Source organism: Mustela putorius, unplaced genomic scaffold, assembly GCF_011764305.1.
Source record: "Mustela putorius furo isolate JIRA1106 unplaced genomic scaffold, ASM1176430v1.1 tig00003987_pilon_pilon_pilon, whole genome shotgun sequence".
Classification (NCBI taxonomy): Eukaryota; Metazoa; Chordata; class Mammalia; order Carnivora; family Mustelidae; genus Mustela; species Mustela putorius.
In genome coordinates, this window is record NW_025422126.1 from 19207203 (window position 1) to 19222676 (window position 15474).

Sequence of the window (15474 nt, forward strand, 5' to 3'; positions counted from 1 at the left end):
TTAGAAATTGAGAAAACTAAGATCAAAAACCATTAGCCCCTGAGTCACACAACTCGTGCAGTGGCTGAACTGGGACTTGGTCCTGTGATTTCACTCCTTAACTTTAAAACTGATTTATACTCCTTCGTGTGCTGATATCAATTAGCCCAGGACACAGGAAGAGTTAAAGTTTCAAGTGACTGAGAAGGAGTATGTGTGGAAACACCAACCGCTGACTCCAGGGTCTGGTTGGTTTGGGGCAGAGGCTAGGTGAGACCATGTATCTGTGACAGGGTGTTTCTGAGAATGTGCACCATTCATGTAATTTAAGGTAAATGCTAAGGAAGCTCAGCAGTTATATTCTTTTTCAGGCTGGTTTGGTGGCCCCCAGGGACAATTGCAAAAACACCACCTTCTAGGTCAGCTCTGAAATTACATGATGGTTGACAGTTTGGGGGTTGGTTTTGTTCTATTTTGTTTGGGGAGAGTGATTAATAGCATTTTAGATTTGATTGATAAATGGGAACTTTAGTACTATATTTCTACATGGTTCTGAATGTGCATTTTTTAGCATAAATGGAGCAGTGCTGTCCCTTATATCAAAATTTGGTGTCAACTTCTAAGCTTGAGTGAAATTCTTTTGTTGACTTATTTATTCATATTTTACAAATTAAGAGGTTAATAACATAATTTCTGTTAACCTGTGTTCTGACTCTCTCCTTGTGCTTATGCAAATTCATTTATGTTCCCATAGACCTTTGCACCTAGCACACTGAATTCCACATTTTTTACTTGCAGTTCCCACTCTTACAGAGTATGTAATGTGTCTTATTGTGCGTCGTATCCCTGGCATTTGCACAAAGTCTTAAATGACATAGGTACTCTAAAGGTTTTAAAAATTGAATTTGTTGAAAAGTAGAACATAGGACTTTTATTAAATATAAAATAAAAAATTGTATACCATATAATGTATGACCTGTGAGTAGTTGATGGAACATTAATTAAAATTTAGTTTGTGAGTGTTTTCAGCGTAACATCTTATACACTAGATTTTAAGAATTGGTCTAGAACTCCATAATAGGTCATATTTTTTTCCTTGGTTTTCTCATCTGTAAAACCAGAAAATGTATTTCAAGCCCAGTATTTAACAAAATTACGATAAATACACAATTAATTAAATAAAAATTAATGCATTTGTTTTATTATGTTTTAATGACTTTAGCAACCTTACTGTCAAGAAGCAATATTAAAAGAAATACCTTCTTTTAATCACCTTGCTTTTTTTCATTTTCTTTTTTAGAAGAGGAAAGAAACGTGTTTTTGAGAGCAGCCTCCCTCAATTCAGAAAAAATAGACAAAAAGTCTTACAATAGGACCTTTCATTTGCATAAGTGGCTTGGTAATAATATGGCCTGCTTTTCCATATACTTCATGTATTTTTTATAATAGTCACATTTATATATAGTAGCATGAACATTTTCCTCTATTGTCAGAAACTCATTATTGCAATTCTTCATGACAGCTAATGTGCAAATTGTGTATCATGCATTTTGCTAAATATAGTTTAGTTATTTATTCCCTGGTTAATGGACATTTGAATTTTAAAATATCTTATTTATAAGTATTTTCTTTTTTTTCACTTTTAATCTGTAGCTCCAAAGCCCCGATGAAGGCTTTGAAGGCAAATCTCTTTATGAGAGCTGGAATGGAAAAAGTCCTTCACCGGAGTTCAGTGGCATGCCGAGGTAAACAAATAAGACTTTCTACTGGATAGAGTGTAGGACTGGGTTGAAAATGAAAGTGTGCTTTCTTTCAAAGAGAAGGTGATGCTTTGGTTCACAAATAAAATATTGCCATGTGTTTTGAAGTTAAATCTGTAGGCCATCTAAAAATGGTTCTTTTTTGAGAAGGCAAAACATAGCATGCTCCATAAGTCCAAAGTTATAATTTATAAAGAAGTTCCCCTCGCATTTCTGTACCTAAGTTACTCGATACGTTTTCCTTTTTCTGAATATCAAACAGTCAAAAAATATTTTGGTTTCTCTAAGAATAATACAGGCATCATTTCAGTATTGGGTGTGTCTTCACACACAAGGCAAGGTTAAAGGAATAAATATCTCAGAGACATAGATTGATTATAGATAAGATGATATACCTATCAAGAGTATGAACAATTTTAAAAATTTAAAAAATTTTAAGGTAGGATTTACATCAGGATTATCTAAAAATATTTCTGCTTCTATTAACTTTATCATGAATAACAAATACAGATGATAAAATAAGTTGAGGGAAAATATTTTCCAACTTAATGAATCTTTAAAAAAATTAACCTATGCAATTATAATATTATAATTTATAACAGGAAGTATATATTCAACCTTTAGCCCCTTAAGTGGCACAGAGAGCTCCTAAAACCTTTAAAATGTTCTAAGAGATGAAAGAGACAAGGGTATCTCTCGTTATGTTAGCAGGGTGACACTTGGACCCCACCTAAGGATGGGGGCTGATGGCCAAGAGAACCACCCATATAATTAGAGGGTTGGGACTTTCAGTCCCACCCATAAGCAGAGGTTGAATCAGTCTTCAGTAGCCAATTATTTAATCAATTGTGTCTTTGTAATGAAGCCTGCATTCAAACCCAAGAAGACAGGGTTCCGAGGGCTTCCACGTTGGGGGATACATGGAACTTAGAGCAGAGTGGGGCACCTGGGGAGGGTGTGGACAGCTGTGTGCCCTTTCCCCACACATTGCCCTCTGCACCTCCTCCTTCTGGCTGTTCCTGAGTTACATCCTTTTATAATAAACCGGTGATCTACAAAGTAAAATTGTTCTCTGGGTTCTGGAAACAGCTCTAGCAAATTAATTGAGCCCAAGGAACATAACTTGGGAATCTCCAATCTGCAGCCGGTCAGTCAGAAACACAGATGACAATCTGGATTTGTGGTTGGTTCTGAAATCGGTGGACAGGCAGTCCTGTAGGACTGAGCTCTTCACCTGTGGAATCTGTGCTATCTTCAGTGTCAGAATTGAGTTGAATCAGAGGACACCCAGCTGGTGTCCCAGAGGATTGCTTGTCACTGGTACGGGAAACACCACACATCCCCCTCCACATGTTGGAATTGGGTCCAGGAACCCAAAAGAACAATGATCACTACTACCCAAAATAGTCTTATTGAAGTAGATACTTTGTGATCAATTATTTCTCTCAATTTTTCCTCCCAATTATTTTTTTGTTGTTGTTTGTCTGATATGATTTTTATAAAGAAAAATTATAAGAGCAAGAATGAAGTTTAATTAAGCTTTCATTTTAGTCACTGAAGAAACTACTCAGGTAATCTATTTTATCCCTAAAAGGATTAGCAAACTGGGATCTGGTAATGACTTTGAGGTGTTCTTCCAAAGACTTGGAATTGCTTCAGGCAGAGCACGGTACACTAAAAACTGGGTAAGTCTGTCAGTATGTTTTTGAAGATTGCTTATGAATATATTTTAGCTAAACAAATAATTCTGAATTTTAATAAAAGGCAACGTAAGCCTTTAAGAAATAGAGGAATTGAAGCAGAAGTGGTTGAGATGGGTCTACTGTCACCCGGGGAAACGCCCGCATCCGGCGTCCTGAGCCTTAGAACTTACTTGCTTGTATTCCTTTAAATCTATTTTCTGTTTCACTAGGTGACATTCCTTTCACCCAGTTACTTACACTAGAAATATTTGGATTTTTATCCCATTTGATCTCCAGTCAGTAAACGTCAAAGTTATGCTCTATGGCACAAGGAACAATGAACACATAAATAGTTCATGATTTTTTCCCTACCATTGTTCATGCTGGTGGTAATGACAATTTTACAGTATTTATGTTTACCAAAGTAACATAAGAACATAGTTCATAAAAGCTCATAACAGTTCTGTAAGTGTGTATGATGAAAAACACTGGTCCTTTATTCTACTTGTGGGCTTGTCCCACCTCTGATTCTGTTTAACACATTCACATTTATTCAGTTTTTTCATTGGTTTCTTCTGATATCTACATGCATGCTTACACATACTGTGTTCCTGGTGCCATTTATTTCTTTTTCAGTTTGATGTATCTTCCATTTACTTCTCATTAGGGAAGATAGGCATTTTTGCGCTTCTATATCAACTTTTCTCCCAGCTCTCAAATATTTTCCCTCATTGCATTTTCTCAATATACTGTTGTACCATACTTGTGGATTATCTTTTTTTTTTCCCCCTCCATGTGTCCATAACTAACTCACCACAAACTTTTTAGTATATTCCAACATATCGGTGATCTGGCAGATTTCTTTTTCCCTCTTGGGTTCTTCTTCTCCTGCTCATCTGGGTTCTCTGGTGGTTCTCTTTCCCTGTGACACAGCTCTTGCCTGTGAAGTTTTCTTTGACTGAAAAGTCTGAGAGTACCTTCAGTTCTCTCCTCTTCTGCATCCTCTCTCTCCTGGATATTTTATCTTTCTTTTCTGGTTTACTCTTTAGTATGTTTGGAACACATCCTTCAGGAACTTCTTGAAAAAGAGACTTTTTAAAAAGGAAGATTCTCGTATCTTTCATGTGGTCCTCGTTGTATGTGTGTGCCTTGGTTACACTGTTTTTCCTTACACTGGGCTAGGCACAGAGTGGGTCTTTTGGTCTGAAAACCCACATCCTGCAGTTGGAGGGAATGTTTTTCCCTTTGATCACTTCTTCCATCTTTTGACTTTTTTGAACTATTACTAGTTGTTTAACATCTGGGGATTATTTTCTGATGTGCTTATTTTTTATCTTTTGTTTCTTATCTGTGTTTTTTTTGTTTTGTTTTGTTTTGTTTTGTTTTTTTACTATCAGAAATATTTTGGGGCACCTGGGTGGCTCAGTGGGTTAAAGCCTCTGCCTTTGGCTCAGGTTATGATCTCAGGGTCCTGAGATCGAGGCCTGCATTGGGCTCTCTGATCAGCAGGGAGCCTGCTTCCCTTCCTTTCTTTCTGCCTGCCTCTCTGCCTACTTGTGACCTCTGCCCATCAAATAAATAAATAAAATCTTAAAAAAAAAAAATCTTTCTCAACTCTGTCATTCTTTTTTATTGAAATCTTTATATTATTATTATTATTATTATTATTATTATTACTGTAAGTTTCCTTCCACTCCTTGCAGTACCTCCTTACTCTTAAGTTGATTTTATTTTAGTTTGTGTTTTTGGTTTATATCTTTCAAGTCCAAGGCTGTTTTCAAGTGCCTGGTCATCTTTGGCCACCTGTCTTATTTAGGAATTAGTCCATGAGAAACTGACTGAAGCCATGTATGCAAGGGTGGCAGCTGTCAAATGGGAAGCTTCAGAGAAGAGTGATCAAGAATGCCTATTCTCAGTGCTTTATGGGGAGGCAACAACTATAGCTCTATAGAATCTATCGATCTTTTCTCTCGGACTAGTTATTCTCTCCAGACAGGAAATCTTTAATCCTGCCACTGGGGTAGGAAGTTAGGCAGGGTTAGATGGGTTTGGGTTGAGGCTAGATGTTAATATTAACTACGTTTTACTCACGAGAATACTAAAGAAAAGCTAATAATCTTTGGGTTAATAACCAGTTAAAGTTATTTGGTAATAGGTCCTACGGGCTGGATTCAAACTCCAGCTGTCTAATTTTAGAATCCTAGCCTCTTCAACACACTGCTAAATAAAGTGTTCTTTTATGTCAATTTAAAAAAAGATTTTTTTAAAAAATATTTTTATTTATTTATTTGATAGAGATCACAAGTAGGCAGAGAGGCAGGCAGAGAGAGAGGGGGAAGCAGGCTTCCTGCTGAGCAGAGAGCCCGATGTGGGGCTTGATCCCAGGACCCTGAGATCATGACCTGAGCTGAAGGCAGAGGCTTAAACCACTGAGCAACCCAGGCGCCCCTAAAAAAAGATTTTTTAAAAAACTTTTTAAATTAATTTTTTTAATTTAATTTAATTTTTTAAATTTTTTAAAAAAATTAAAAAAAAACAACTAAATAAGACAAAATACATAAATCAGCAATTCAAAGTTTGAAAAGTCCTTGCCTCAGGCCTTTTGTTTATGTTCTTGGTGTCTGATATATATCTGAGCATTCCTTCTCTCTCCTTTGGGAGATTCTGGATCCACTACATTTCTCCTCACTGGGGGGACTCTTCACTTCCACGGGCTACTTGTCAGAAAATCATCCATTCGTGGAATTTCAGTCATTAGCATTTTGCAGCTCTACCATATATAATGCTGTATAATGCTTATATACCATCGCCTCTAGCAATTCCCGATCTTCTTAAATTATTTAGACTGAAATGCAACATTATCTTGTCTTTGTTTCAGAAATGTTTTCACATCTCCTATATCCTTGAAGACAAGACCATTTGGTCTTTCCAGATAATTTTATTCTATCATTTATGTTGTATACATATATTTTTTAATTACACATCTGGGATATATTTTCATATTAAAATATGAATTATGCATAATATATATATTATATATATATATATATATATATATATATATATATATAATATGACCCTTTAGTAAGTGTATTATTAAGGTTCTTAAATACATTTCTTTATTCATTACTGGCCAAAACAGTTTTACTAATATTAATAGTAAATATGGTACTATGCATCTTATTATAAGCTATTTTTTAAGAGATATAGTTTGGTTTTTGTGTTCTTTTGTGTGGCTCATTTTCCTTTTCTTTTTTAGGCAACAAGCAAATTCAGGAGCTATCCATTGTATCACAGTGTCTATGAAACATATGAGTTGGTGGAAAAATTTTATGATCCAACTTTTAAGTACCACCTCGCTGTGGCACAGGTTCGAGGAGGGATGGTATTTGAACTAGCCAATTCCATAGTGCTCCCATTTGACTGTCGAGATTATGCTATTGTTTTGAGAAAGTATGCTGACAAAATCTACAATATTTCAATGAAACATCCACAAGAAATGAACACATACCGTGTGTCCTTTGGTAAGCTATACCTCCTCCCTCAAAACATCTCTGTCTTTCAATTAATCTTTAAAATGTAGTGACCGACCTTAGTCCATGTGTTACTTATTGCCAGTCTGTGAGATCAGATACATTGTTTACATCTATAAATGTATTTGCCATTTCACTGATGCCCCTCTTGTAATATATAAATATAAGAACCTTGTAAAGTACAGAAGAGAACAAACTGCTTCCCATACTGTCCCCTTTGCATAAGCCATAGGACAATGCCCCTAAGCCCCGATTTCTATTTCAGATGCACTTTTCTCTGCCGTGAAGAACTTTACAGAAATTGCTTCTAAGTTCAATGAGAGACTTCAAGACTTGGACAAAAACAAGTATGTTCCACATTTTTAACTTATGGCTAGAACAGATACAATGAGAAAGAGATACTAATTGACATCTTTGTTGCTGAAATATCTTTGGGAAGTGTTTTGTTCCTTTCTGTCTCTCCACCTTAAGGCATCCTGTACAGGGCTGCCATATCTCAGCAAGACCCATCTCTAACTTTCTTTTTTTTTTTTTTTTAAGATTTTGTTTATTTATTTGACAGAGATCACAAGTAGGCAGAGAGGCAGGCAGAGAGAGAGGGGCAAGCAGACTCCAAGCTGAGCAGGGAGCCAGATGCGGGGCTTGATCCCAGGACCCTGAAATCATGACCTGAGCTGAAGGTAGAGGCTTTAACCCACGGAGCCACCCAGGCTCCCCCATCTCTAACTTTCTGAGTGGCAGCCGTGTGCTGAGAAATTCCAGCAGCTCCTTAATAATAGCTGTTTAGTTACAAAATTCCCACCTTAGCATTGAAGGTCCTCCACTGTGTGACCCCAGCTTTTTCTAGCCTCATCTCATGTTCTTTCAGTGTCTATCCATCATACTTCAACCAACTTCTCTTATTTCCAGAACATACTTTCTTTTCTTCCTCTTCTTAATGTCATTACCTCCAGAGTTCCTCATTTCCACTTCTACCTGGTAAAATTCTTTCTCTAGAACAAGTATTGAGAAGTCAGTTTTCTTCCAATATTAAGCATTTAGCATTAATTCTGTGTGAAATCACCAAAATAAATATAATTGGAATAGAACTTTCAGATGGGAGAAAAATAATGAGACAATATTAGGGAAATTTTTTTAAAGTAGAATTTTGAGAATAAACATTGACTGTGTATTAAGCCTATTATGATGACACAAATATGAAGTCCTTGGGGACTGATGCAAAAATACATTGAAAGATAAGAGCAATCAGTCCAGAAATAGATGAGTGACATATAATAATGCATTTGGGTAAGAAATAGGTATTTTGTAATGAAGGACATATCAACAATTAATGGAGGAAGAAAAATATATTCAACAGTAATGTTGTTTAAGCTCTCAGCAACTGATAAAAAAGGGAGTTCTAAATTTCACTTCACATTGCATGCAAACATAAGCAATGGTTGTAGAAAAATTCTTTATTAAAAGTTGAAATTTCCTGGAAGTGAAATTCTAAGTTTAGAAGCAACAGGGAAATGAAAAGGCAATCAGGTTTGAAAACGCTGAAATGGTTCAGAATATGAAAGTTAATCATCAAAAGCAAAGATAGAAGGCTGGGAAACCTCTTTTCCAGCAAATATGGAAAGGGAGTAATATGAACATCATAAAAAATATTTTTTGAAAATTGGTTAAGAAAATACAAAAGAGGGGCACCTGGGTGGCTTAGTGGGTTAAGACTCTGCCTTCAGCTCCGGTCATGATTTCAGGGTCCAGGGATTGTGCCTGGCATTGGGCTCTCTGCTCAGTGGGAAGCCTGCTTCCCTCTCTCTGCCTGCCTCTCTGCCTACTTGTGCTCTCTGTCTGTCAAATAGATAAATAAATAAAATATTTTTTTTTAAAAAGAAACTACAAAAGAACAAAGTTGAAAATGTTGGCAATGGACAAGACAACTCAAAAAGAAGACACTGCCTATACAGACAGACACACACACAAAAAAAACATTCAAATTCTCTACTGATTAAAAAATACAAGTAAAAAAAAAGTTATACCATTTTCAAAATAACTATTTTTGTTTCAGCTTAATAATGATTTAAAACCTGGTTGAACCCATTGCACCAGATGGCATCCTGGAGCAGATGCTCTTGTTCTTTTCTGGTAGTGTTGTGAATTGTTTTAAAAACCTTTTGGAAAAAAAAAATAAAAACAAAAAATAAAAACCTTTTTGAAAAAAAAAAAACCTTTTTGAAAAGCATAAATAATACTGTTAAAGTTTCAAGAGCTATTTACAGAGTTCTTAGACTTTGCCATTGTATTTCCATTTCTCAGAACTTTTCTTCAGGAAAGAATTTCAAGTTTGGAAAGGAAAAAGAGTTTCTCAGAGAAAGATACAAATTATAACACCAAACAATTCAAGGGACTCCTGGGTGGCTCACTTGGTTAAACATATGACTCTTGACTTCAGCTCAGGTCATGATCTCAGGGTCGTGAGATGGAGCCCCACATCAGGCTCCATGTTAGGCATGGAGCCTGCTTAAGATTCTCTCTGTCCTACTCCCTCTGTCCTTCCCCCCCCCCCTGCCAGCTCATGTTCTTTCTATAAACAAAGAAACAAATAAATAAATAGAGATGCCTGGGTGGCTCAGTCAGTTAAATATCTGCCTTTGGCTCAGGTCATTATCTCAGGGTCCTGGGTTCAAGCCCCAGGTGGGGCTCCCTGCTAAGAAGGGAGCCTGTTTCTCCTCCTCCCTCTGCCTCTCCTTCTGCTTATGCGCTTTCTCTGTGTCAAATAAATAAATAAAATCTTTAAAAATAAAAAAATAATAATAATAAATAGGAAGTTTATTAAAAATATATCAAATAATTTAAAGCAATCAATACCTAAGAGGAGAGAAAGTACTAAAAAATTAAATGTCCACTAATTTGAACATTTCATAAGCATTGAAAGAGTTGACTATAAAGGAAATATAAGATATTTACTATAAAATGTGAAGTAAACAAAAAATATTTAAGATTGTGAACACTTTGAAATATAGAGAAAAATTCAAAGTAGACCAATTAGTATAATAACCCTGTCATCCTGGAGTGAACATGGGATTTTTTTCCCTTGCACTTTACAGTTCTTTTCAAATTTTTGTGTGGGTTAAAAAAATATCAACAATAAGCAATAAATCTTAAGGAGATTCCAAACACCATAAAGTTGATTTTCTGTCTTTAAAAACTATGATCTTTCCTCTCTCTGGCAAAGTGCCTTATAGGAATGGATTATGATATACTAGGACATTTGGCTTTAATAATAGTAAAATAATAATAAAACATTGGCTATCATTTGGTAAATATGCATAATTTTCCAGGAACCCTACTAACCATTAATAGACTGTCCCATTCAATATCGAATGACTGCTTTGAGTAGATTATTAGGATTCCTAAGATAAAAAAAATCTTGCTTATATTTAAAAACTATTGCCAATTAATTATTATTTCAAAATAAATAAGAATTACTGTTGTCCTTTTCAACCACTATAACTTCATGTGGTTTTATAAGCCTCAGCAGAATAGTATTCTATAAGGTTTTAAAAAGGTAACTGTTAGACTATTGTTCTTAATTTGTATATCATAGAGATTTAAGACACATTTAATATTGTTGTGAATTTTCAGTTTGCAGTGTGGTGCATGTTTTCTCAAGAAGTGACAACTGTATTTGTTTTGTTGCTTAGCCCCATATTATTGAGAATTATGAATGATCAACTGATGTTTTTGGAACGAGCATTTATTGATCCTTTAGGATTACCAGACAGGCCTTTCTATAGGTAAGGATACAAATATGACATTTGATTATATTATTTTTTTTCTTATTTTTTGTACTGTGGAAAAAATATAGTTGATTTCTTGTAAGCAAATAGGAATTTCAAAATATATGTAGGAAATGATATATTATTCATATAATGTAATGTGATTGCTGCATACTTTTTAATATATTGTTTACTTCTTATTATAAAAGAACATATGTTCATTGTTGGAAACTTAGAAGATCAACAAAGTCACAAGTAGAAAATAAAAAAAAACCAGTTCTGTCAGTTAGTTATAAAATCATGTTTATATTTGGTTTATATAACTTTAGCCCCCTCTCATTTTATATATATTTGTCTTTATGTATGTATACACATAAGACATAATAAATATATGTAAAATGTATAAAATGTGTATTTACATACTCATTCTCCTAATGTGCAGATTTTTTTTCTAATTTTTGACAATTCTAAATATTTCTGATAAACATCAGTGATGAACATTAGATCGATCTTGCTAAGAATTGGAGAATAGATTCTATCAGTGACTAGTGAGAAATGGCCCTGTCTTTTTGTTTATGAATTATCAAAGGATCAGAATTAGGAGTAAGGGAATCACCAGACATGGTGACTGTCTCCCAGTGGCAGCACAAGTGTGCTTCTTTCCTTCTTCACCTCTTTGCTTGGGAACTTACCCTTCCCTTCATGTGCTTTGACATGACTGACATATGTCCTTCAATAAAATATCACCTTCTACCCAGATCGTGTTACACTTTCAAAGCTGTTTTTCATGATTATTCATGCTTTAAGCTAGGCATTCTCACATGTTAGTGTGTCTCCTTTTTTAAAGAGAAAAAAAACACAGTAGTAGGTAGGCAGGTCACAAATAGGACTTTGATCATCACCGCTGGCCTACATTTCCGGGGGTGACGTGGGACAGTGAAAAGTCAGTACTTACTTGCAATGTAGATTGAGACTAATCACTTCATCTCTCAGATCTCAGTTTCCTCCTCTTTGAAATGCTAGTATCAACTTTGTAGAGGTTTTTTTTTTTTTAAGATTTATTTATGTATTTTAGAGAGAGAGAGAGGATACACGTGCATGTGCAAGTGGGGAGGAACAGAAGGAGAGAGAGAGAGAGAGGCAGAGGAGCAGACGCCCCACTGAGCAGGGAGCCTGATGACGGACTGGACCCCAAGACCCTGAGATCATGACCTGAGCTGAAACCAAGAGTCAGAGGCTTAACCGACTCAGCCACCCAGGAACCCCTCTAGCATTTATTTTTAAGGAATAGAAAAGTTATAGGCAAATCATTTAATCACAAGCACAATCTATATAGTAGGTGACAAGCTATTGAGACTATTAATGCTATTTTTGTTGCTCTGAACAATGTGAAGTCCTCTGTTTAAAGTCAAAACATATACTTCCTAGACTGGACTTTGGAGATGATTAAACTTGGCAGTTTAGCTGACAAGTGACTTGTTCAAATCGTGAGATTAGAATTCTGCAGTCCAGGATTTGTAGAGCGCTCCTGTTTTTCTCTTGTGTGTATCGTTTGGACAGCAACTGTCCAAAAACAGCCAACTGTTTTTATCAACAGGCACGTCATCTATGCTCCCAGCAGCCACAACAAGTATGCAGGGGAATCATTCCCAGGGATTTATGATGCTCTGTTTGATATTGAAAACAGAGTGGATCCGTCCAAGGCCTGGGGAGAGGTGAAGAGGCAAATCTCCATCGCAGCCTTTACGGTGCAGGCTGCAGCCGGGACTCTGAGGGAAGTGGCCTGAGGTGGTTCTTCAGAGAACCCATACTGACTAGGTGTGGTCTGTCGCTCAGAAAGAATCATAAAAGGCATATTCTAAAAAATTAACTAAAATATAAAGTTAACACACACACACACACACATACTAGCATTCTTCTCCCTATGAATCAAAAATGAAAGATGGACAATTTTTATTCTATAATTATAGAAGGATATTCTGAATTTGAACTAAGAGTTAAAATTAAGGCAAACATCTGCTGTATTAAAACTCTTGTGTGGCAGTAGAGGGGAATCGAGGCTAATTCTGCACAGGGAATTGGCCCTATTGGTCACCCAGGGCTGAGAGATCACTATCTTAACCAACTAGTTGAGCTACACTAGTCTAATCACACTGCTGGTAAACATAATCACTCTGTGCTATAAAGGATAATTACTTTTCTTAAAATATCAAATATCTTATTTCTACCAAAGGGTATATGTAATGTATGTACAGTAAAAAATAATAAAGAAATGAAGATTTGTAGATCTGCCTCCCACAAATAACCAGATTAAGGGAAGGAATGTTACCCATATCTCTGAATGTCCCATCTACCACTGATGAGTGTGCCTTCCTCTTCTGCCAGAGATACTCACTTTCTTGAATCTTACATGAACCTTTTCTGTTATTTATCATTATTCCACACGTGGCTATATTCTTTATGTGTGTGTGTGGGGTTGTTTGGTTTTTAAATTGTAAATAAAATCATACTGTGTATCTATTTTCTAACACTTGATTTTTTCACTCACCTTTGAAGGTGTTTGGGGCTGGAGTTCAGGTCACTGATGTGGAGCAATTCATTTGCATGAACATAACATTTATCAGTCAGGGTCCAGTTAAGACAGAGAAACCATATGGCAACATAAGCAGGGAAAGTTAATATAGAGAATGATTAGTCATAGTAGCATTGCAGTAATAAGATACTATCTAGTTAAAGGTAACAAGAACCTTTATAGCAGGTCCAAGGAGCAGTCACCATCCCTAGGAGTGAGATGAAGTGGCCAGTGAAGGATTTTCCTTGCACCATGGGCCTTACTAAACAGCAGAGAAGGCACCGTGGTGCTTTGCTAGCAAAGTGCAAAAAAACTCCCCAGAACCCTGGACTCTAGGCCACCGTGGGAAGCTGATTCAGAGGAATTGCCTTGCCTCTAGAGGCTCTCTACCACCAAACCAACCAACGGCAGTGTTAGAAATAGCTCCCGGCTACTGAGTTCTGGCCACCATGAACTACAAGAAGCAAGCGCTATCCCAGCAGCCTGCACTGCAAGACAGGGGCACTGCAGGATAGGGCCCCTGCAGGATGGGGGCACTGCAGGACACGGGCACTGCAGGACACGGGCACTGGAGGACATGGGCACTGCCGGATGGAGGCACTGCAAAACGAGGACCCTGCGGGATGGGGGCACTGGAGGATGGGGACACTGCAGGCAGTAATGAAAACAGTGAAATTGTGTGTCTAAATAAAAAATAAAAAAGACAAAAAATACAAACATATTTAATAATATTTTGACACTCTATCCTGGACAGCCAATCCTGAGAAACATAGGAGTAATGTGACTCAGGCCACATAATCTTTTGTTTAAAAAAAAAATTCTACTATTTCCTATTGTATTTTCAAAATAGTTTGGAGAAATAAGCTCTTATTAAACAACCAAACATTAATTTTCTCACTAATAAATTCAAATCCTTTTTGGGGGTCAAGTTTTCATGCCAAATAAAAATTAGCTGCAGCATTATCAGTCCCATTAGATATCTAGGAGAAAACAGTGAAGGTTATCCTACAAGAATTCAATAAGAATAGAATGATCTAGATCAACATTATTTGTTAAACTGGGGCTATTTGTGCACTAGCCTCAAACACTGCCAACTGTCCTCAGACTCTTCAGCCATAGTTCCAGCTCCCAACAGCTTCTCAGTCATCTCCAGGTGTCCTGTCAGCCCTCAGTTTAGGGCAGAGGGATCTCAAACTCGGGACAGGAGGTGTAGCAGGACAATCCTTGAAGCATCCGCACCAAAACCAAGAGCAGGAGAATTTGCTGTGGTGCTTTTGGAACCAGAAGCCAAGGAAGGCCCCGCTGGGTCTTTTAGCCCTGGCACCTCCTTTCTGCAGCAGCCAGGAAAGGAATCTGGAATCTCACCTGCTGACCTGCTGTGTTATCAGGTGTGTATGTGTGTGTGTAGTGGGGGGGATGAGGGGCCAAGCTGGGGACTACAGATTGGAACGTCCTTCCTCTGCACTATTCCCACCACACTCGGGGCTCTGGTTCTTTTTCTATTTTTGTCTTAAATGTCAGAGAGAGAGAGCACAAGCAGGAGAGGGGCAGAGGGAGAAGCAGGCTCCCTGCTGAGCAAGAAGCCTTGGGCAGAACTAGATCCCAGGACTCTGGGATCATGACCAGAGCCCAAAGCAGACATTTAACCAGCTGAGCCACCCAGGCACCCTGGTTCCTTCTCTAAATGTGTTTGCAGTCCTCCTCACCTACCCAGGTTCTTATGGCCTCCCTAACTGCTGGGTGGTTCTGCAGCACTTGTTTTAGCCCATTCTCTAGGCCCCTATTTATTATTCACCTTGATCTTAAAATGTTCTCAGCGCATCAAGAGGCAATATGCAACTTTCAATAGCTGAATAACTTAATAACTTGAAAAGTCTACAATTTAGAGAATAATTTTAAAATAAAATAATTTTAAATAAATTTAAAATAATTTTAAAATAAAACACTATAATAATTAACACATTATACAAAGGAAGATATTGATAAATTTAAGTTTAGTGCATGATATCTTGTGGATGTGTGTTTTAATTAAGTGATTTGTTAATACTCTAAAAACACATGGCAGCCAAAATTACAAAGCAATGCATACTCCAAAGGATATAAGATTAAAAATAACAATACACTGAAATAATTCAAGCTCCAGCTGGGTGATTTAAGAAACCAGAATTTCAATCACATTATTTG

At 36.7% G+C, this 15474-nt stretch overlaps 1 protein-coding gene across 3 annotated transcripts in view; it reads left to right on the plus strand.

Moving 5' to 3' along the window:
- The window catches only part of FOLH1B (folate hydrolase 1B), a 60599-nt gene extending 47361 nt beyond the window's left edge, over positions 1-13238 (plus strand). For 2 of the 3 annotated variants that reach the window (XM_045071384.1, XM_045071385.1), the window contains exons 14-19: positions 1633-1724; positions 3334-3424; positions 6681-6945; positions 7220-7301; positions 10644-10736; positions 12316-13238. In XM_045071384.1, the coding sequence (XP_044927319.1) occupies positions 1633-1724; positions 3334-3424; positions 6681-6945; positions 7220-7301; positions 10644-10736; positions 12316-12505 (813 nt within the window). In that variant the 3' untranslated portion in view covers positions 12506-13238. Of the gene's footprint in view, positions 1-1632; positions 1725-3333; positions 3425-6680; positions 6946-7219; positions 7302-10584; positions 10737-12315 lie in introns of those variants that run through there. The other variant, XM_045071386.1, reaches the window with a different exon arrangement.
- Positions 13239-15474: the final 2236 nt, after the last annotated feature.